This window comes from Sceloporus occidentalis, unplaced genomic scaffold (genome assembly GCF_023333645.1).
Source record: "Sceloporus occidentalis isolate IW3139 unplaced genomic scaffold, rSceOcc1.0.p SCAF_13, whole genome shotgun sequence".
Classification (NCBI taxonomy): domain Eukaryota; kingdom Metazoa; phylum Chordata; class Lepidosauria; order Squamata; family Phrynosomatidae; genus Sceloporus; species Sceloporus occidentalis.
The window spans coordinates 1,541,554-1,562,104 of NW_028316993.1; the positions used below are offsets into that span (position 1 = coordinate 1,541,554).

Consider the following 20,551-nt stretch of genomic DNA (forward strand, 5'->3'; position numbering starts at 1 on the left):
ATGGAAGAGAATTGGGGACACACACACACACACACACACACACACACACACACACACACACAGTGTGATCCTGGGTAAGGAGGAGTGATTTCCATGCCAGTCTATGTATTGTTCTGTTGTTGATGTCAGGGCCTCAGGGTGGGAGGATATGCAAAGAGGATTAATGTCTGCTAATTGGTGATCATTGTCTGCTGGGAAAGACACTGATGCTGAATGGTTTCTCCTTTGCATTTGCTGAGGCCTGATTTTGCTATTCCTCAGGACTGGTAGCCAAACTTTGTTCACTTTAAGGTTTTTTCTTTCTGGTTGAAATTATCCAGATGTTTATGGATTTCAATGGCTTCCCAGTGGGGTCTTGGTATCCTTTGGGATTTGGTTCCAGGCCCCTCCCATGGATGCAAAAACCCAGAGATGCTCAAGTCATGTGAGATACAGTGGCATGGTACAATGGGGTCCCTCATATAAAATGGCAAAATCAAGATTTGCTTTTTGGATTTTATATATTTTTAAAGTATTTTCAAGCCATGGATAGTTGAATCCATGGATAAAGAATCCGTGGTTAGGGAGGGCTGACTATTGTGCTGAACTGAACAATATAAGGGATATCCATACAGAGAAGTCATTGTGAAGTGCCATAGCAAGCAACACCTGACCCTACAACTGTGGACAACTCTGTGGGGGCCACAGGACTGTTTGTGTCTCTCCCCAGAGCTGCCACATCCCCTCGAGAGCTGCTATGGAGGCCATACTCCTCCACAGTAAGCCTAAATACTTCCATTTTCCTCTATAGTCTCTCTGAAAATGGTAGTAGGAGTTACATTATGTCATGTCCTATCGCCATTTTGAGAACAACTGTAGAAGAAAATGGTGATATTTGCAGGTAGTATGGTTTTCAAGGGAGATTGCAGGGTGATACTGGGTTTTAAAAAATGTTTTTACACATGGGGCACTTTCTGCATGGTTTTGGGTCAAAATTACATGAAAATGTGCTTTTTGGGGAAAAAGGAGTATTTGCAATATGCAATGGGGCTTCAGGGGCCACAGAAAGTGGTTCCATGGGGAACCATCTGCAGCACTATGCCCACCCCTGCACCATAGACAGACATACCATTTTTAACTGGTTTATAGCAAATAAAAATCTATAATGATGTTAAATAATTATTTGCGTGCAGACTAATGCAGGCCAATTACATTGCACAATGGACCCTTCCCATCCACAGAAGTTTGGTTCTGACCTCCCTGTGAATGGCAAAAAATGTGGATGGTTCTATCCCGTATTAGTCAATGGTGGCAATGTGTGCATAGACATGTCAGTGCATCTCTTCTGTACCAGTCTTGGTGAGACAAACAACATGATGGACTTGATTTAGGGTCACCAAAATCATAAACAGCTGGAAGGCACACAAAAAGAAACATCCTTTCCTGTGCACCTTGGTCCTATGAAAGTCATTGTAAACTGGTGTATGGCCATGTAGAAGTATATTATGATGTTGTGCTATGCTTGTATTCTCAGGAGGAGAGCAGTGACATAGCTGCATATTTTGTCCCATTGTCCAAATGGAACTAACAGCATGGCCACCGTATAAAAATCCCAATGAACAACATTTCCCAATGCACAGCGTGTCCTGATACGCAACGTGCTGTATACATTATACATTGGGACATGTGCTTCAGGACACATTTCACATTGGGAAATGTTGTATATTGATTCACATTGCATATTGGGACATTTTGTGTGGTGGCCAGTTCTCCATTGTCACATTTCATTAACATGGTTGTCTATCATGGCAGCAACGTAACACTGCCTTCATAAGGTTACACATCACAGTCTCTGGTGCATGATTTTGCCTGTTATTTCTTACAAGTAAAAATTCTTCCTGTAAGAAATAACCTCTAAGCTTTGGTATGCTTCCCTACACACTTGTGTCATAGTACTATATGTGCGTGTGTGTATACAGGGACAACAACTGTAATCCACAGTTTATAAGAATGGTAGAAATGAGTCAAAGTGAGAGCATTTCTTCCTGTATTGCTCCAAGAGAAGGTTACCTTTAGGGACAATCCTGGTGAATGGAGGGGGGAAATGAAGAGTGAAGGGGGGAAACTCAGGCTGCTCTTGTGCATCCTAAGGAGTCCCAGCTTACCCAAAATAACATTTGGAAGCACCCAAAATCTTTGTGTGACCTTCTGGTAGAATACATTGCGGATACTTATTGCTGGATCTTCATATTGGTCATTGAGCCATGTGCTTCTGATGTTACTTGCTTGGATGTCTGGCTGTGTTTCAGACATTAAGAGTTGTCCTTAGGACAAAGTTATGTATTATTGTGTGATAACCCTGAAGAGAGTAGGTTGCCTTTGGGAAAGCCAAAATCAAATACTTGATGCGTTTTTATTATATTTTATTTTTCAAGGCAATTCCAAGGCTTACACACTCCTTAGGTACAGATACTAAAACAGAGAGGAAGGCATAACATCCTATGATAAACCTGACACCGAAATCCTACGATAAACCTGAAGCCAAAAATCGAACGCTTGATGCTGTGTTGTTATACTTTATCTTTCAAAGCAGTCTAAGGCTTACACACTCATTAGGTACAGACACAAAACACAAGGAAGATGGCCCCACATTCCTTTGGCTGATATAAAAGCAGATATAATAGTCCATAACAGTCAAAAGCAGATATAATACTCTGTAATGAACCATGAGCTTCCTCCCTCTCCATCTAGGATTGTCAAGAGCACCTCATTTGAACAAGCCCTAATCTGTGGATGCAAGCTTTAAAAGCAAACAAACTGCAAGTTGAGCCAGAAAACCTCCGCTGATGGAATTGAGGAATCCAGTGTTTGTAAGAGAGCAATGGCCATGGACAGTGTGACCTATGGGTTAGCGTGGGATGATGGAGAGCTGGTAGAAAGGTGGGATTGTGCCAAGGCCACTCTCCTGAGGCGTTGTGTCAATGTCTTCTGGGGGAATAAGGGGCTTCAGCTCAAAACTCTGCAGGACGGTAGTGAAGAAGAGGAATAGCTCCATCCGGGCCAAAGCTTCGCCCGCACAGATCCGTTTCCCTGGAAGCAAAACAAGAGAATCATCATATAGGGAAGGATATGCTGTATATTCTCAACTATAGGTCAACCTCATGCATAAATTGAGGGCAGGTTTTGGGGGCAAAATTATGGATTTTGCTATGACCTGTGGATAAGTCGAGGGTAAAAGTTAGGGGCATATAGCAAAGGATGAAACAAAACAAAACAATGTCAAAAGACTGACAAAAATTCCAGCAGACATAACTCTTTGTGCTCACATTTAAGGCTGGATGGATGAGAGAGTACAGGGGGTCGATGTTTCCAGGACAGATTATACTCTTGCTTTTCACTGAGGAATAGTTCTTTCTTTTAAATAAGAGTTAAGATACAGTACTTACATTGACCCATGGATAAGTCGACTCAGGTTTTTTGGGTCAATTTTTTTGTGTACTAAATTTCTAGACTTATACATGAGACTATATAGTAAATAGCTTTCTATGGAGTATCTTCTGATAAGGGAGGCCTTTGCTGTACAATCACCTGCCTCACTCATAAAATCTTGTTTATTGCATGGAAGGGCCATACCTGAGGAGAATGGGACAAAGGCTTCGTTCTTCTTGAAGCGTCCGTTTTCATCCAGAAAGTTCTCTGGGCTGAAAGTAAAGGGCCTTTTGAACATTGTGGGGTCATGAAGGGCACTGCTGAGCAAAGGGTAGATTTCTGTCCCCTGGAAAAGAAAAGAAAGAGGGCTGAGATGAGAAATTCTAAGTTACAGGAATGGCAACAGCAGTTTTTAGAGCTAAATGTTGTCTACCATCCATTGGTGGCCAATGATTTCCATTTAAATGTTCAGTGCAAAGATGTTGGATCATTTGAGACTATCTGTACTTGGCTGTGCTCTTCATTTACTTCTTCTGATGTTCCAAGTTAAAGCTATTTTCATCAGCAGCAGATTAGCAAACGTAACATCCCATAAATATTGTTCATTGTTCAATATACTATATGCCTGTTGTGTACCTTCCCCTAGACCTTTCACAGTTCTTTGTACTTTTGGGATGACATAGCTTGCGAATTCAGGGTGCAAGATAACTTTGTGGTTCTGGAGGTAAAACTGAGCTCTGAAATTTTCATCTTCAGAACCTGTTTTTGAATCTCATGACTAAGAGCCATTTTGGGACAAAATCTATCCAACTCAAGGGTGTCAAATGCCTTTTCCCACTCCCTAATAACCATTTATAGCACTAGACACAACATCCACCAGTAAACATGTCAATAGGCAAATCATCAGCTATATGAAGACATTCTGCCTTGGCAAATGATGGATAGCTTGGGGGGAAATGGAATATTCCATCAAAATAGTCTAACATTTCATAACAAGAAAACTGCTGGGTTTTATCTGCTGTGCCCAGTGTGTATACCTTGGGAATCATGTATCCTCTGAATTCAGTGTCACGAATGACCATGTGGGGCACATCCATGGGAATCAGATCACTGCACCTCTGTATTTCATGGATGACGGCATCTGCATAAGGCATCTGGCTCCGGTCTTCAATGTTTGGGACGCGGTTCCGTCCAATCACTCGGTCAATTTCTTCATGCACTTTTGCTGTCAAATGAATTCACTGAATCAGTTCCAAAGATTTTAATTCCTCAAGGGAGCTGCTTTTCAAAATTCAATATAACCAAAGGGAATATCTAGGGTTCAGGGACAGCAACCCTCTGAATACCAGTTTTTAAGAGGTATCATGAAAATGGATTCCCAGGGAATGGCTTCCAATTGTAGGGAGAATACTTAAATAATGTTCTCCATCCTCATCCTTGCATACCTTGAACCTCAGGATATTTCATCAGAAATAGGAATCCGTATCTCAAGGTAGAGCTGACTGTCTCTGTTCCAGCAAAGAAGAGGTTAAGGGTTGTGATCAATAAGTTCATGTCGTTAAATTCACTGGATGGCTTGTCTTTCTCCTGAAAACAGGGAAAACATTGTGAGAACACTCCATTGGCAGCAAGAAAAGGAAAGTATGTTCTCTCTTGAGGGTGAACTGAGTGAGACAAAGCAAACAATGTGCTTTGTGTCATCACTTTGTGCCATCACGGCCATTGCAAGTTGCATGGAGTTGGCAGATCCTCACCCCTTTCATGACCCCCCAAAATACCTTTTCCATCTGGATGAGGAAGCAATCGATAAAGTGTCGTGGGAAGTCGGGGTCAAATGTCTCTTTATTCTTCTGTATTTTCTTGGCAAGTAAGCGTTTCATGTCTTCCAGGGTGTCATAGATTTTGGTGTGGGGCCCTGGGAAATACTTCAGGATGTTGAAATACATGTCATAGACCTGCATGAGAAAACAAGTCAGGCTTAGCTGGCAGTAAACAGGTGTTATCCTGTTAATGTCTTATGTGCACAAAAGTGCAACGTTGACTTGCCAATGTCCCATTTTAGGTGGCAGGCAGAATCCTATTCATTTGCCCTTGCAAGTTAAACCAAAAAAACCTCCCATCACCGGTCCAATATCAGTTCCTAGGAAAGGCCCCTTTTATTGTCATATATCACTGGGAAAGGAGAAAGAGAAGGACGGCGGGAGTAAATCTAGACCATGTTGGTCGAACTGCTCTGATCTCTCCGGTGAAGGAAAAAGTGGGTGCACCCCATTTCTCCTCCTCGTGACTAAGCTAAAACAAGCTGTTTCTCTATGATTCTTTACCACCTTCCTTCTCCTTATTCCCAATAAGTGAAAGCAGGAGGAATCCCTCCTAGGGACTGACAATTTCTAGCCCATGGGAAAATATGAAACTGAACATGCCACTGAGTTAAGTGCCAACATGGAATCTCAACCTTTGTGTGCCACCTGCATAGAGGGCATCATATGAAATGCACCATATAGACTTCCTAAAGGTATATCCTTGTCTTCAAAGTGAGGATTTCCTTGGTAGCGGACCAACAACCTACATGTTCACAAGGCCTGAATCTTAGGGAATTCTGGATAGCTCTGCTGTGTATAGGAAAAGGTAAAGAATCCACTGATTGTAGATGTATTATCCAGTCAGCTAAAGACATGTGAATCACATATGGGTCTAGTATGTTAGTATCAAGGCCAGATTAAAATTTCTGGGGTGGAATCCTTGTCCTCAGATGGTGAGTCCCTACTAGCAAGTGGCACCAAGAACGGATCCTCCTCCATTTTTCCAATCAGTAGAAGGAGAGGTATCAGTTACCTGAGACCAGGCTGTGCTGATCTCCTTGGAAGCTTTTGTTCATCATCTCCATGAGATCCTAAAATTCCTTGCTTAGTACAAATGGGTCTGGTACTGTAGTTTTAAGGCTAGATCAACATTTCTGGGGTGGAAACCTTTTCCTCAGTTGGTAGGTGGCAGGTAATCCACCTCCTTTTTCCAGTCAGCAGAGGGAAGAGGATTTGGAGTACCTGGCCCCAAGCACTGCTCATTTCCCGGAAGCTGTTGTTCATCATTTCCATGAGGGACTGGAATTCCTTGTCCTCATAGTCAAAACGGTCCCCAAAAACGATGGAGCAAATGACGTTGGAGACCGCCCGGCTGAGAAAGTAGGTGGGATCAAACGGCTTCTCTAAAGTACAAAGACAGAGAGAAAGGATGGGTAGTCACTTCGTTGCAGGTACTCCTGGCAACCTAGTGTCTTCCAGATATTGGGGAAGGATGGGATTTTTAGTCCAACATCAGGAAAGTTGGGATCAGGAAGGAGATAGATGGCTTAGATAATATCCCAACTGTCCTGAAGGTAAGGGATATCAGTTTCTAATGCTAACAGTGATATAGAGTCTATGTAGCTATGCCATCATTGCTACATCTCCCATTGGAGGATCTCAGCCATAGTGTTTTGCACAAAATTCACAGAAAATGAAAAACTGGAGGAATGGAGAAACACTATTTTCTTGCTGGGAATGAGAAAATGTATTAATATTCATTACATCTCAACTCACCCTTTGTCTTCCGAAACTCCTCCAGCAGGAACTGGGCCTCCTCTTGGATCCGCTCTTGAATGGACTTTTTCCCCATTCCAAAATCTCTCAAGACAGTGAGTGAGAATCGGCGCATTTGCCTCCAACGCTCTCCGTTGGCAAAGATCAAACCTGCAGGAAACAAGAAAGTAATGGAAGGGCATACAAGAAGGAAAGAAAAAGGTGGGAGCCATCCTTGCAAAGCCATTGGAGATGCCTCACCAAGTTCTTCGAAGGTCCGTTTCAGAGTAGCGTTGGTTACTCTTCCACTGAATTCTTCTGCCCTGTCGACGAGGGCCTCCTTCACAGCTTTGTGTCCACATAAGACCACAATTGGACGAGATCCAAAATAGACAGTGAACACGGAACCATATTTTTCACTCAGCTGCATAGGAGAATAACCCGTTACGTGGGCACAATCTTGTTATAATATAAGCAGAGCTTTTATAATGATGCCCTTAGTCATGGTTCTGTCCTGCAGCTCAAATGCAGGGGGACCAGAGCTTAGAGTCTTATAGCAGAAAGGGACAGAGGGAAGGCAGTCTCTCTAGTGTATAACTAAATCAGGCATTACAGAGTAGACTGACTCTTAGGAGTTTATTACTTGGCTTAAAACCCCCGACTTACCCCTGCAGCGTTGAAGTCTCTTTCAGGGTAAAGTCAGGTACTACGACACGCAAAATGCCACCGATGCCACCATCCAGCTGAATCCTGGCTAACCTCCGGCTAGAAGCTGTACTCAGCCAACCGATTTGCAAAGCTGGGAGATTCCTGGTTTTGAAAAGAGGATGGCTGAGAGCAGCTTCTAGCCAGAAGTTAGCCAGGATTCAGCTGGGCGGCGGCGGCATCGGTGGCATTTTGCATGTGATAATGTCCAACCTTATCCTTATCAACACAGCAGGGCTAAGTCGTATTATTAAGACATGCAATAAATTCCCCCGCCCTTTTAAAAAAGTTTTTATTCAACACCAAGGAAAAAACCCAAAGTACGGTCAGCCCTCTGTTTTCGTGGGGGATCTGTTCCAGACCCCCCTCCCTGCAAAAACGGAAACACGCACATATTCAAGCCCCATAGGCTTGAATAAGGGCGCATGCCCCATTTTAATCCCCTTCATTTACTCCTCGCAAGTAAGCAAGGGTTGCGTATATGAAGTCTTTACAAACGGAGGGACACCTGTATAATCACATTTCATACATCTTATCTCATTAACGCACACTCATTTACACACATTCTGAAATATATAAACTATCACTAATCTGAACTCTTTAGAGAGGTATCCCTGTTCCAGGTAAAGCATGAGATGCAGATTTGAGCAGAGAATGGCTTGTTGAGAAGGGAATTTAACTCTGATTCAAACTGCATTAAAACCCAGCCCAGACACTTTTCGCCACTGGGAGAGAAAGAAAGCAAAGTATTGTCTTCAAGATCACAACAAAGTAGTCCATAGCTGCCTTTGGGATCACATCACTCAAACCAAAAAGCAGAGTGTGAAGATTTTAATACAAGTATCACATAAATCAAGCATCAGATAAACCCCAGGTTTCACCCAGATATTCCACCCCAAGAAAAATGTCATCCCTGGCATGCAAATGCTGTGCTTTCAAGGGACAATCACTCACCTTCAGAAGAGATTTTAAAGTTTCTGTTGCCTTGATCTGTAGGAAATTCCCAATCAGAGGAAGAGGAGTGGGACCCGGAGGAAGCCTTCCCTTCTGTGAGAGTTTCCTCTTTGCAGTTATGAATGCCAGGCAAGAGACGTAGATGACAAGGAAGAAGGTGACTGCACCAGCTAACTCCATGATGCTTTGCCACCTATTCTGCTCCCTAAGCAGAGTGTGGACTCTGTCTTATCTTGCCGCTGCTCCATGTATTTAATAAGAGCTGAATTCAGCTCCACCTTCTGTGTTACATAACTGTATGGGGCAAACATGCATCAGAGTTTAATTCTTGAAATTGGAGCAAACTTGTCTGACCCCTGGTTAATTGATATTGGGAATGTTTGGTGCAAAGGACATAGGGACTGGCACTTTTCTGATTTTGCAGATAACGGTATTATTAGCTTTTCTGGATGCTCAGGGTTGAAAACTGAAAGGATTGGGGAGCGGAGGGACCCAAAGAGCAGTAGAATTCTATATTTAAGGAAGGCATAAAAAGAAATTGCATTAAAACTGTTGCCTAAGAGTTGGAAAATGGGATTGAGTCCCTCCAAGGAAGGACACAGACATTTTACTATATGAACAAATATAGAGTGGGGTCTTGGTATCCTTTGGGATTTGGTTCCAGGACTCCCATGGATCTGGTGTGAAAACAAACTATGGGCCTGTACAGACAGGCCAAAATAAAGCTGCTTCAAGTCACTTTGGAGTATGCTTTATCCATGCTAAAATTCATGGATACTCGCATCTCATTAAAGTCAGTGGGGGCATAGTAAAATGGGGTCCTTTATGTAAAATGGCAAAATGAAGGTTTGTGTTTTGGATTTTATCTGTTTTTAAAATATTTTCAAGCCTTGGATTGTTGAATCCATGGATAAAGAATCCGTGGTTATGGAGGGCTAACTGTACTGTGCCAAACTGAACAATATAACGGATATCCATACAGAGAAGTCATTGTGAAGTGCTGAGACTAGTAAATGCACATAGGAAGCAATACCTGACCCTACAACTGTGGACAACTGTGGGGGGGGGGGGGGCAGAGGACTATATGTGTCTATCCCTGGAGGTGCCACAGCCCCCTGAGAGCTGCTATGGAGGCCATATGTGGCCTCCAGCAAGTGTGGAGTTTTCCATCCTATATTATTAAGTGGTGGCGATGTGTGCATGGACACATGTGCATGAACACATCAGTGCATCTCAGTGAACAAAGTAACTCTTCTGTACCAATCTTGCTGAGAAAAACAATAACATGATGGGCTTGCTTTAGGGTCACCAAAATCAGAAACAGCTAGGAGGCACCCAGAAACAACGTGCTTTCCTGTGCACCTATTATGACACGCAAAATGCCACCGATGCCGCCGCCCAGCTGAATCCTGGCTAACTTCTGGCTAGAAGCTGCTCTCAGCCAGCCTCTTTTCAAAACCAGGAATCTCCCAGCTTTGCAAAAGTCATTGTAAATTGGCTTATGGTCACATAGAAGTGAATTGTGATGTTGTGCAATGCTTGTATTCTCAGGAGGAGAGCAGTGACACAGCTACATCTTTTGTCCTATTGTCCAAATGGAACCAACAGCATGGCCACTGTATAAAAATCCCAATGAACAACAATTCCCAACACATCGTGTCCTGATACACAACATTGTGCATGGGGACATACAGTATGCTTCAGGACACATTTCACATTGGGAAATGTAGTGTATTAATACACATTGCACATTGGGACATTTTGTGTGGTGCCCCATTCTCCATTGTCACAATTCATTAACATGGGTATGTATCATGGCAGTAACATAAAACTGCCTTCATAAGGTTAGACATCACAGTCTCTGTATTTCTTACAAGTAAAAATTCTTCCTGTAAGAAATAACCTCTAAGCTTTGGTATGCTTCCCTACACACTTGTGTCATAGTACTATATGTGCGTGTGTGTATACAGGGACAACAACTGTAATCCACAGTTTATAAGAATGGTAGAAATGAGTCAAAGTGAGAGCATTTCTTCCTATATTGCTCCGAGAGCAGGTTGCCTTTAGGGACAATCCTGGTGAATGGAAGGGAAGAATGAAGAGTGAAGGGGAAACTCAGGCTGCTCTTGTGCATCCTAAGGAGTCCCAGCTTACCCAAAACAACATTTGGAGGCACCCAAAATCTTTGTGTGACCTTCTGGTTGAATACATTGCGGATACTTATTGCTGGATCTTCATATTGGTCATTGCGCCATGGGCCTCTGATGTTTCTGGCATGGAAGTCGGGCAGTGTTTGATACATTAAGAGGTGTCCTTAGGACAAAGTTGTGTATTATGTTATGATAAACTTGAAGCCAAAATCAAATAGTTGATGAATTGTTGTTATATTTTATCTTTCAATGCAATCTCAAGGCTTACACACTCCTTAAGTACAGATACAAAAACAGAAAAGATGGCACACATCTTATGATAAGCCTGAAGCCGAAATCATATAATAAACCTGAACCCAAAATTCAAATGCTTGATGTTATATTTTACCTTTCCAGGCAATCTCAAGGCTTACACACTTCTTAAGTACAGATACAAAAACAAAGAAGATAGCACCACATTCCTTTGGCTGATATAAAAGCAGATATAATAGTCTGTAATAGTCAAAAGCAGATATAATACTCTGTAATGAACCATGAGCTTCCTCCCTCTCCATCTAGGATTGTCAAGAGCTCCCCATTTGAACAAGCCCTAATCTGTGGATGCCAACTTTTAAAGCAAAGAAACTGCAAGTTGAGCCAGAAAACAGAATGAAAGGTCTCCGCTGATGGAATTGAGGAATCCAGTGTTTGTAAGAGAGCAATGGCCATGGGCAATGTGTCCTTTGAGTCAGCGAGGGACGATGGAGAGCTGGTAGAAAGGTGGGATGGTGGCAAAGCCGATCTCCTGAGGCGTTGTGTCAATGTCTTCTGGGGGAATAAGGGGCTTCAGCTCAAAACTCTGCAAGATGGTGGTGAAGAAGAGGAATAGCTCCATCCGGGCCAAAGCTTCACCCGCACAGATCCGTTTCCCTGGAAGCAAAACAAGAGAATCATCATATAGGGAAGGATATGCTGTATATTCTCAACTATAGGTCAACCTCATGCATAAATTGAGGGCAGGTTTTGGGGGCAAAATTATGGATTTTGCTATGACCTGTGGATAAGTCGAGGGTAAAAGTTAGGGGCATATAGCAAAGGATGAAACAAAACAAAACAATGTCAAAAGACTGACAAAAATTCCAGCAGACATAACTCTTTGTGCTCACATTTAAGGCTGGATGGATGAGAGAGTACAGGGGGTCGATGTTTCCAGGACAGATTATACTCTTGCTTTTCACTGAGGAATAGTTGTTTCTTTTAAATAAGAGTTAAGATACAGTACTTACATTGACTGGTGGATAAGTCGACTCAGGTTTTTTGAGTCAACTTTTTGACCTACATTTTTAGACTTATACATGAGACTATATAGTAAATAGCTTTGGAGTATCTTCTGATAAGGGAGGCCTTAGCTGTACAATCAACTTCCTCACTCATATAATCTTGCGGATTCTGTAGGCTTTCTCTCATCCCATCTCAAAAACTAACACACAAGTCATGAAAAATTAACACACAACAAGTCCTGAACTGCAAATATTCTACAAAAACTGCAGTTTTCAAGGACTTGATCACACTAAGAAAAAAAATTCCTACAATTATTTCTTCATACCTTCGAAAATGAAATTAGGAAAGAATTACATTCCTATATCCAGCAAAATGTGGTGATATGTTTCAATGGGAGCTGAGAAGGTTCAAGAATGCCAAAGCGATGGGCAAAGATGTCTCTACTTTGAAACAATATGAAAATTCAAACTAAAAGCCAGAGGAGATTATCACACGGAGGAGGGGATGCAATTCTCCGTCCTTCCAACATGATCATGGGAAGGACTTTCAAACAATATCGCGCTCATCCCAACATTATCCTGACTGGAAAGTGCAAGTGACAGCAATTACGTGAAAGCCTTTCAAACGATGCCGCACTGATCCTGTCATTGTCCTGTCATTGTTCTGTCATTGAAGTGGCTTTGCCCGGCATTTTTGCATGAATGGGAGTTTGGCATTCATGCAAAGCTGCTTCAATGACAGGATAATGACAGGATCTGCTCTACATTTTGAAAAGCTTTTGCATGATCACTGTCATGGATGGAATAAGGATGGGAGAGGGATCCTGTCCCTATCCCGGCTGTGTCTGATAATCTCAGAATGTAAAGAATTTTATATCAGAAAATCTCTTCATTCAATGATGTAAGATAGTGGCTACATCAGACTCAAAGTTTGCTATGAGAGATAAAGGACACCCACATTCATAAGATCAGAATCCAGGCATGTGGAACAAAACCAAATAGAGTTCAGTCCTCCTCCTCACTTGCAAAAGTGTATGGAAGAGCTATACCTGAGGAGAATGGGACAAAGGCTTCGTTCTTCTTGAAGCGTCCATTTTCATCCAGAAAGTTCTCTGGGCTGAAAGCAAAAGGCTTTTTGAACATTGTGGGGTCATGAAGGACACTGCTGAGCACAGGATAGATTTCAGTTCCCTGTGAAAGAAAAGAAAGAGAAATTCTAAGTTTCAACAGTGGCAAAAGCAGTTTTTAGGGCTGAGTGTGGTCTACCGTCCATCGGTGGCCCATGAGTTCCATTTAAATGTATAGTGCAAAGATGTTGGATCAGTTGAGAATATCTGTACTTGACTCTACACTTCATTTACTTCTGCTGATGTGAGAAGTTAAAGCTATTTTCTCCAGGAGCAGATGGTCAAACTGACAAAATGTAAATTCTCATAAATATTGTTCATTGTTCAATACACTACATTCTTGCAGTCTACCTTCCCCTGGACCTTGCACAGTTCTTTGTACTTTTGGGATGACATAGCTTGCAAACTCAGTGTCATAGATAACTGTGTGGTTCTGGAGGTAAAACTGAGCTCTGAAATGTTCATCTTCAGAACCTGTTTTTGAATCTCATGACTAAGAGCCATTTTGGGACAAAATCTATCCAACTCAAGGGTGTCAAATGCCTTTTCGCACTCCCTAATAACCATTTATAGCACTAGACACAACATCCACCAGTAAACATGTCAATAGGCAAATCTTCAGCTATATGAAGACATTCTGCCTTGGCAAATGATGGATGGCTCAAAAAAATAATAATGGAATATTCCATCAAATTTTTCTAATAATAATAATAATAATTTGTTTTATTTATATACCACTATTCCAAAGATCATAGCGGTGAACAGCAAATAAGCTAATTAGCAAGTAAGCTAATTTGCCCCCAACAGTCTGGGTACTCATTTTAGCTCCCTCCTCGGAAGGATGCAAGCCTGAGTCGAGCTTGGGCCCTTTTGCTGGTCTTGAACTCGCAACCTTGTGGTTTCGAGTGAATGGCTGCAGTACAGGCATTTAACCACTGCGCCACCAGGGCTCCTAACACTTCAGTTACAACCTATTTCTGGACTTTATCTGCTATGCCCAGTGTTTGTACCTTGGGAATCATGTATCCTCTGAATTCAGTGTCACGAATGACCATGTGGGCCAAATCCATGGGAATCAGATCACTGAATCTCTGTATTTCATGGATGACGGCATCCGTATATGGCATCTGGGTCCGGTCTTCAATGTTTGGGGCACGGTTCCGTCCAATCACTCGGTCAATTTCTTCATGCACTTTTGCTGTCAAATGAATTCACTGAATCAATTCTAAAAATTTTAACTCCTTAAGGGAGCTGCTTTTCTAAATTCAATATAACCAAAGGGAATCTCCAGGGTTCAGAGACATCAACCCTTTGAATACCAGTTTCAAGAGGTATCCTGAATATGTATTCTTAGGGAGTGGCTTCCACCTGTAGAGGGATACTTAAATAATGTTCTCCATCCTCATCCTTGCATACCTTGAACCTCAGGATATTTCATCAGAAATAGGAATCCGTATCTCAAGGTAGAGCTGACTGTCTCTGTTCCAGCAAAGAAGAGGTTAAGGGTTGTGATCAATAAGTTCGTGTCGTTAAATTCACTGGATGGCTTGTCTTTCTCCTGAAAACAGGGAAAACATTGTAAGAACACTCCAGAAAGGACCATTGGCAGCAAGAAAAGGACAGTATGGTCTATCTTGAGGGTGAACTGATAGACTCCACTGCCCTTCCAGGCAGTCCATTCTGCTATCAAACAGCTCGTACTGTCAAGATGTTCTACCTAATGTTTAGGATGAATCTTTTTTAATATGGAAACCAGAATCTAGTTCCACTTCATTCAGTGAAATGCAACCTAAGAGAAATATCACCTGGTATTCCATCAGTTGCATACATCAGTGTAACACTGGCATAGTCTTTTTTGGTTGTTGTAGAGAAAGAAAGTCACTGCATTTCTTGTGCAATTACCCCCAACCATCTCAAGATCCATCTTTCTCATGTGGGCATGAGATTAAATTTGCTAACTGGTAATTTATTGGCAAGCAGCTGACATATAGGTTGGTGGAGGCAAATGTGCTCATAGTGGGATACATACTGAGGGCATCCTTTGGTATCTTCCCGGAGTTCTCCAGAGGTTCCAAAAATCTATGCCTTCATTAGGCATCCAGTCTCTAAATGAAATTGTGGGTATTTGCTTCAGTCTGGCTAAAGTGACACTCTTGTTCACAGAGTATTTGCCAAGACTATCAGCATTTATGTTCAGTTGCCAAATCAGGTTGGAAACATTTTCCTTGACTTGTCATTTAACCTTTTTCAGTAAGAAGCCAAGAAATGCAGCGGTTCCAGATACTGTGAAACAACCAGTTTTGATGAAAACTGTTGTCTATTGTTCATTGGCTCTTCTTGCTTTCCAAAGGACATCATGATAATGCATTAGGATTTCCTGGCATATCACAGGACATTGCTATTCCCTGAAGGAGAAATGGCAGAGTTCAGGGAAATGTGGTGGTATGATCTTCCACCTTTGTAAGCATCAAAGCACTGGCTAACTCTCATATGGCTCCAGAGCAAGGTAGACAGCTTGGTGCCCTACCAATTCCCTACCAGCTTCAGCTCACTTAGTACCCTACCAACTACAACTCCCTCATCTCCGAGACAACATGGCCATTGGTCAAGACAAGGATCAGAATTATAATTTGGAGGACAGCAACTTGCATGAAGTTGCCTGATCCTCAACCCCTTTCATGACCCACCAAAATACCTTTTCCATCTGGATGAGGAAGCAATCAATAAAGTCTCGTGGGAAGTCGGGGTCAAATGTCTCTTTATTCTTCTGTATTTTCTTGGCAAGTAAGCGTTTCATGTCTTCCAGGATGTCATAGAATTTGGTCTGGGTCCCTGGGAAATACTTCAGGATGTTGACATACATGTCATAGATCTGCATGAGAAAACAAAACATGGTTAGCTGGTAGTGACCAGCCACATTCCTCCCTGGCATCAGCAGAGCTTTCCTAGTTTGGTCCAGGACAATTTCTAACGCTGGTAGTCCCATTTTGTTTAAGGTGGGCTAGGTGCACACACAAACACAGAGAAATTTCTTGGGGTGGCATCCACTTTATGCCTTATGTGCACAAAAGCACAACTTTTACTTGCAATGTGAAAAGATGGGTGCACCCCATTTCTCCTCCTCATGACTAAGCTAAAACCAGCTGTTTCTCCATGATTCTTTACCACCTTCCTTCTCCTTCTCCCCTATAAGTGAAAGCAGGAGGAATCCCTCCTAGGGACTGACAATTTCTAGCCCATGGGAAAATATGAAACTGAACATGCCACTGATTTAAGTGCCAATATGGGATCTCAGCCTTTGTGTGCCACCCGCATAGAGGGCATCATATGAAATGCACCATATAGACTTCCTAAAGGTATATCCTTCTCTTCAAAGTGAGGATTTCCTCGGTAGCGGACCAACAACCTACATGTTCACAAGGCCTGAATCTTAGGGAATTCTGGATAGCTCTGCTGTGTATAGGAAAAGGTAAAGAATCCACTGATTGTAGATGTATTATCCAGTCAGCTAAAGACATGTGAATCACATATGGGTCTAGTATGTTAGTATCAAGGCCAGATTAAAATTTCTGGGGTGGAATCCTTGTCCTCAGATGGTGAGTCCCTACTAGCAAGTGGCACCAAGAACGGATCCTCCTCCATTTTTCCAATCAGTAGAAGGAGAGGTATCAGTTACCTGAGACCAGGCTGTGCTGATCTCCTTGGAAGCTTTTGTTCATCATCTCCATGAGATCCTAAAATTCCTTGCTTAGTACAAATGGGTCTGGTACTGTAGTTTTAAGGCTAGATCAAAATTTCTGGGGTGGAAACCTTTTCCTCAGTTGGTAGGTGGCAGGTAATGCACCACCTTTTTCCATTCAGCAGAGGGAAGAGGATTTGGAGTACCTGGGCCTGGGCCGTGCTTGTTTCTCGGAAGCTGTTGTTCATCATCTCCATGAGCGACTGGAATTCCTTGTCCTCGTAGTCAAAACGGTCCCCAAAAACGATGGAGCAAATGACATTGGAGACCGCCTGGCTGAGAAAGAAGGTGGGATCAAACGGCTTCTCTAAAGTACAAGGACAGAGAGAAAGAATGGGGAGTCACTTCATTGCAGATACTCCTGGCAACCTGGTGTCTTTCCGATGTTTTGGGAGCATTGGATTTTTAGTCCAACACATCTGGAAAGTTGGTATCAGGAAGGAGATAGATGGCTTAGGTAATATCTTGACTGTCCTGAAGGTAAGGAATATCAATTTCTAATGCTAACAGTGATATAGAAACCACTGTTGGCTTCTGCCTTTTAAAATACAAACGCTTCTGCAGCCGTAATTTTCTGAGCCACGATACAATATTGACCCGTATTTAAGTCTACCCAGGATTGACCAACGTTTCAGCATAATTTTTTCGACTTATGTATGAGTATATATGAGTATATTGATTTCATGCCAAGATGGAAGATGTTGATGTGTCTACAATTTTTTTTGATGAGGTGTTTTGGCATAACGAAACACCTTTCCTTGTTGAGAATGAGAAAATGTATTAATATTCATTACATCTCATCTCACCCTTAGTCTTCCGAAACTCCTCCAGCAGGAACTGGGCCTCCTCTTGGATCCGCTCTTGAATGGACTTTTTCCCCATTCCAAAATCTCTCAAGACAGTGAGTGAGAATCGGCGCATTTGCCTCCAACGCTCTCCGTTGGCAAAGACCAGCCCTGTAGGAAACAAGAAAGAAATGGAAGGGCATACAAGAAGGAAAGAAAAAGGTGCGAGCCAATCTTTCAAAGTCAAATGGGTCAGCTCACCATATCCATCAAAGCTCCGTTCCAGAGTAGGGTTGGTTACTCTTCCACTGAATTCTTCTGCCTTGTCTACGAGGGCCTCCTTCACAGCTTGGTGTCCACATAAGACCACAATTGGACGAGATCCAAAATAGACGGTGAACACGGGGCCATATTTTTCACGCAGCTGCGTAGGGAAAGGACCCGTTATGTGGGCACAATCTTGTTATAATATAAGCAGACCTTTTATAATGATGTCCTTAGTAATGGTTCTGTCCTGCAGCTCAAATGCAGGGGGACCAGAGCTTAGAGTCTTATAGCAGAAAGGGACAGAGGGAAGGCAGTCTCTCTAGTTTATAACTAAATCAGACATTGCAGAGTAGACTGACTCTTAGGAGTTTATCGCATGGTTTAAAACCCCTGACTTACCCCTGCAGCGTTGAAGTTTCTTTCAGGGTAAAGTCGGGTATTATCACATGCAAAATGCTGCCAATGCCGCCACCCAGCTGAACCCTGGCTAATGTCCAGCTAGAAGCCCCGCTCAGCCCACCGATTTGCAAATCCAGGAGCAGAGTCTAGGAAAAAGTCAGCCAGGATTCATCCGAGTGGCAGCATCGGTGGCATTTTGCGTGTGATAACATCCAACTTTATCCTGGAAGCGACTACAACACGGAAGGGATACGTCGGAGTATTAAGACATGCAATAAACTTCTTTTAAACCCTGACAAAAACAAAGTACAGTCAGCCCTCTGTTTTCACGGGGGATCTGTTCTGGACCTCCCCCCAACACACACACACACACGGAAACAGAAACTTGCACATATCCAAGCCCCATAGGCTTGAATGGGGGAGCATGCCCCGTTTCAATTCCCCCACTTTCTCCTCGCAAGTAAGCAAGAGCCACGGATATGAAGTCCACACAAACAGAGGGGCAACTGTATAATCACATTTCATAATCTTATCTCACTAACCCACACTCATTTAAACACGTTATAAAATACTGTATATAAACTATCACTAATCTGAACTTCTTAGTGGGGTATCCCTGTTTCATTCAAAGAATGGGATGCAGATTTGAGCAGAGAATGGCTTGTTGAGAGGGCCATTTAACTCTGATTCAAACTGCATTAAAATCCAAACCACTTTTCACCACTGAGAGAGAAAGGAAGCAAAGTATTGTCTTCAGGACCACAACAAAGTAGTCCATAGCTGCCTTTGGGATCACATCACTCCAACCAAAAGGCAGAGTGGGAAGATTTTAATAAAAGTATCACATAAATCAAACATCAGATAAAACTCAGGAGGAAGAATAATCATATTTTCACCCAGATATTCCACCCCAAGAGAAACACCCAGAAAAGTTCTTGTCATTGCTGAAAGACTAACCCACTTAAGCTGGCATAACCTTTCATGGATTGCCTCCCATTTCAGAAAATGTTGGTGATTTCAATATTTGGGGGCAATTTCAAATATCACCAGACTTTGCTTTCAGAGGGCTTTTTTGGTGGTCATTAACAGTTTTTGAAAAGTGGAGTGTTGTGTGATCTAAATGTTGTGTGATCAGAAAGCAAGGATTGGTATTGCTGGGAGACTGTACCATATTCAGAGAGAATTTCCAAAGGGTTGGGTACCAAAACCCCAAACAATCTTTAAAGCAGGTGGAGAGGGTACTATACACACACACACACACTTGATCTTGGCCAAAAGGCTGAGAAGCAATGAGAGAGTGAATACAAAATAGAGAAGGAAGGAAAATCAAAGTTAACTTGAAATTTACCCAGCTAAGAAATATTATGCATCCTTGAAGATGGATGTAATCTGCATCCTTCAGAAGCAAATAGAAAGATGAAGAGGGGATGAATGAAGATGTTTTGGTTGGAAGGAGATCTGGGGGAATATCACAAAAAACAGAGGAAAGTATAGATTCGTGATTATTTGCGAGGGACTGCAATGGAAAGGAAGATTCAAGAGAAGGAATGCAAGCTGAGTAAGGAGATAGTCAGAGCCCTTGGTAAATCCTAATCGTCTCCTTAGATGCACTATCATCCCTGGCAAGCAAAAGCTGTTTTTTCAAGGGACAATCACTCACCTTGAGAAGAGATTTTAATATTTCCGAAGACTTGATCTGTAGGAAATTCCCAATTATAGGAAGTGGAGTGGGACCCGGAGGAAGCCTTCCCTTCTGCGACAATTTCCGCTTAGTTATTATGATGGCAAGGCAAGAGAGGTAGATGGAAAGGAAGAAGGTGACTGCACTAACTAACTCCATGATTGAGTTTACTACTTGTTGCAGTCCACTACTCAGAATGTTGATCTCTGGTTCCCTCTATCTATTTAATGAGTGCTGCATTCAGCCCCACCTACTGCCTTACATAACTGTACAAACTAAACACATGGAGTGGTTAATCTCAGGAACCGAGCCAAATTTAATTCTCTTTCCTGCTATAAAAGTACAGTTGCCCCTCCTAATGTGGGATCTGGGGTCCACAGCCTTGAATATATGCGGAGGGCTGACCTCCGCTGTTTGCAATGGTGCGTGTGCCGTTACCACACACATAGGGGCATGCTGCATTCAAGCCTATGGGGCAACCCACACAATATATGGCAATGCACAGTTGCACAGTTATAAC

At 42.5% G+C, this 20,551-nt stretch overlaps 2 protein-coding genes across 2 annotated transcripts; both read right to left on the reverse strand.

Annotated features, from left to right (window-relative positions):
- Positions 1 to 2,385: 2,385 nt before the first annotated feature.
- LOC149304509 (cytochrome P450 2G1-like) lies at positions 2,386 to 8,840 on the reverse strand. Its single transcript, XM_089478219.1, has 9 exons — positions 8,625 to 8,840; positions 7,227 to 7,389; positions 6,987 to 7,136; positions 6,453 to 6,613; positions 5,187 to 5,363; positions 4,854 to 4,995; positions 4,446 to 4,633; positions 3,613 to 3,754; positions 2,386 to 3,069 (listed from the first exon to the last, which is right to left on the reverse strand). The coding sequence occupies exons 1-9, from the start codon at positions 8,802 to 8,804 to the stop codon at positions 2,888 to 2,890; spliced, it is 1,485 nt and encodes a 494-aa protein (XP_089334345.1). The 5' UTR covers positions 8,805 to 8,840; the 3' UTR covers positions 2,386 to 2,887.
- A 2,151-nt stretch (positions 8,841 to 10,991) lies between these two features.
- LOC149304510 (cytochrome P450 2G1-like) lies at positions 10,992 to 20,240 on the reverse strand. The gene is made up of 9 exons (XM_089478204.1): positions 20,011 to 20,240; positions 17,946 to 18,108; positions 17,706 to 17,855; positions 17,046 to 17,206; positions 15,856 to 16,032; positions 14,577 to 14,718; positions 14,171 to 14,358; positions 13,083 to 13,224; positions 10,992 to 11,683 (listed from the first exon to the last, which is right to left on the reverse strand). Exons 1-9 carry the CDS (start codon positions 20,188 to 20,190, stop codon positions 11,502 to 11,504), a joined length of 1,485 nt encoding a protein of 494 aa, XP_089334330.1. The 5' UTR covers positions 20,191 to 20,240; the 3' UTR covers positions 10,992 to 11,501.
- Between the last annotated feature and the right edge of the window lie 311 nt (positions 20,241 to 20,551).

Coding starts and splice junctions, on each gene's coding strand:
- LOC149304509 (XM_089478219.1), bottom strand. CDS start 8,804: ATGGAGTTAGCTGGTGCAGTCACCTTCTTCCTTGTCATCTACGTCTCT. Junction 4,634..4,853: donor GAAATATCCTGAGGTTCAAG/GTATGCAAGGAT, acceptor TTCATTTGACAG/CAAAAGTGCATGAAGAAATT. Junction 3,070..3,612: donor CTTTGTCCCATTCTCCTCAG/GTATGGCCCTTC, acceptor TTTTGCTTCCAG/GGAAACGGATCTGTGCGGGC.
- LOC149304510 (XM_089478204.1), bottom strand. CDS start 20,190: ATGGAGTTAGTTAGTGCAGTCACCTTCTTCCTTTCCATCTACCTCTCT. Junction 17,207..17,705: donor GGAGTTTCGGAAGACTAAGG/GTGAGATGAGAT, acceptor CTTGTACTTTAG/AGAAGCCGTTTGATCCCACC. Junction 11,684..13,082: donor CTTTGTCCCATTCTCCTCAG/GTATAGCTCTTC, acceptor TTTTGCTTCCAG/GGAAACGGATCTGTGCGGGT.